A 2,122-nucleotide genomic window follows, 5' to 3' on the forward strand; every position below is an offset into this window, starting at 1 on the left:
ATGTTCATCTTTATGTTGTTGTTGCTGTGTTTAATAGTTACCATTGATGAAGGAGAAGGGTCTTATTGTATGGCTGATTGTACTGGATATAAACATGAACCATCACTGTATCTAAGAGTATGCTGTATCATTAGTAACTTAGGACAGACTGTTACCATCAGAGGAATTGGTAAAACAAGATATATTCTATGTCCTAAAGTACAACCAAAGTCTTGTCCAAAAGGTACTGCACTAATAGTAGAAGTGTTTAATTCTTATATCATAGATGATTGTAAGAGCTTGTTTGAGGATGGTATTACTACAAGTGGTGTTTATACTGTTAATCCTGATGGAGGGACTCCATTTGAAGTTAGTTAAAAGTAATTTATAATTATACACTATTGGATCACAGGTATACTGTGATATGGACACTGATGGTGGTGGATGGACTGTATTTCAGAGGAGACAAGATGGATCTGTTGATTTCTATAGATACTGGACTAACTATGAAAATGGATTTGGTGACCTTACTGGTGAGTTTTGGTTAGGATTAAACAAGATTCATCGTCTTACTAAAGAAGGATCAAACACACTAAGAGTGGACCTGGGAGACTTTGAGGGGAACACAAGTTATGCCAACTACTCTACATTTAATGTTAGTGATGGTAGTACTGAATATATACTAACAGTAGGAGGATACTCTGGTACTGCTGGGGATAGTCTGGGCAGCTATCATAATGGACAGAGATTCAGTACAAGAGATAATGATAATGATGAGTCAGGAGGTAACTGTGCTCAGACGTACACTGGTGCCTGGTGGTATAGAAGCTGCCATAATTCAAATCTTAATGGTCGTTATTTTAATACTTCAACTGATAATAATCAAGGAATTGTTTGGTGGCATTGGAAAAGGGCACACATTAGTCTCAAGTTCTCAGAGATGAAAACTCGTCGTAACAATTAAATACTGTCCCCCACACACATAAGTGTGTTTACATTGTGCTGATATAATATTATGTCATTTAAATATTACAGTCTGTCATACCTTGTAGTGATTATTATAATCTTTTGCTATTGTTAATTACAATAAAGGCACACCGTATTTCCTCAAATAATAGCCCGGGCGCCTATTTCTTAATGACATTTGGACATTGAAAAAAATCAAAAAAGAAAAAAACTTGGGCCAACAGCAGGATTCGAACCTGGGAGCTCACACAAGTGACTTTAGGAAACTCAAGGAAGTATCTACAATACTTGAAGGCTAGAATTGTGTATTTATAGTTCCGTTTTATTGCTAACCGGGCATTTATTTGCAGCCAGCTGTTATTTAAGGATATACAATAACTGGAAGTGAATAAAAACCAGCCAGTAATTCTAGCAATAAGTATATAATTAGTAAGCATTGTTGTTCATAGTAACACAACAAAAAGGAAACACATCCTTGCATTGTTTGGTAGCATCTTTGTTGCTTGCTAAACAACACTCATATATAAGTCTTGTTTATCACAAAAAGAACCAACAGTCTCAATTTCAGTCTTTGTTGGAGTCACGAACAGTATAGTAAAATGTCAAAGATGTTCATCTTTATGTTGTTGTTGCTGTGTTTAATAGTTACCATTGATGAAGGAGAAGGATCTTATTGTATGGCTGATTTTACTGGATATAAACATGAACCATCACTGTATCTAAGAGTATGCTGTATCATTAGTAACTTAGGCCAGACTGTTACCATCAGAGGAATTGGTAAAACAAGATATATTCTATGTCCTAAAGTACGACCAAAGTCTTGTCCAAAAGGTACTGCACTAATAGTAGAGGTGTTTAATTCTTATATTATAGATGATTGTAAGAGCTTGTTTGAGGATGGTATTACTACAAGTGGTGTTTATACTGTTAATCCTGATGGAGGGACTCCATTTGAAGTTAGTTAAAAGTAATTTATAATTATACACTATTGGATCACAGGTATACTGTGATATGGAGACTAATGGTGGTGGATGGACTGTATTTCAGAGGAGACAAGATGGATCTGTTGATTTCTATAGATACTGGACTGACTATGAGAATGGATTTGGTAACCTTACTGGTGAGTTTTGGTTAGGATTGAGCAAGATTCATCGTCTTACTAAAGAAGGATCAAACA

The 2,122-nt window shown here is 35.4% G+C and overlaps 1 protein-coding gene across 2 annotated transcripts; it reads left to right on the forward strand.

Moving 5' to 3' along the window:
• The first annotated feature begins 32 nt into the window (after nucleotides 1-32).
• LOC109587705 (ficolin-2-like) lies at nucleotides 33-1,081 on the forward strand. Of its 2 annotated transcripts, XM_020003929.1 has the most exons (3): nucleotides 33-223; nucleotides 266-348; nucleotides 392-1,081. In XM_020003929.1, exons 1-3 carry the CDS (start codon nucleotides 70-72, stop codon nucleotides 941-943), a joined length of 789 nt encoding a protein of 262 aa, XP_019859488.1. In that variant the 5' UTR covers nucleotides 33-69; the 3' UTR covers nucleotides 944-1,081. The 2 variants fall into 2 exon arrangements, with proteins under 2 accessions (XP_019859488.1, XP_019859487.1); XM_020003928.1 differs by having other exon boundaries at nucleotides 33-348.
• The last annotated feature ends 1,041 nt before the right edge of the window (nucleotides 1,082-2,122 follow it).

Source organism: Amphimedon queenslandica, unplaced genomic scaffold, assembly GCF_000090795.2.
Source record: "Amphimedon queenslandica unplaced genomic scaffold, v1.1 AMPQUscaffold_12473, whole genome shotgun sequence".
NCBI classification, from domain to species: domain Eukaryota; kingdom Metazoa; phylum Porifera; class Demospongiae; order Haplosclerida; family Niphatidae; genus Amphimedon; species Amphimedon queenslandica.

Bases quoted from the DNA above. Each gene is read 5' to 3' on its own strand.
- LOC109587705 (XM_020003928.1), top strand. From the start codon at position 70: ATGGCTGATTGTACTGGATATAAACATGAACCATCACTGTATCTAAGA. The intron at 349-391 runs GTTAGTTAAAAG...ATTGGATCACAG, and splicing joins ATGGAGGGACTCCATTTGAA to GTATACTGTGATATGGACAC.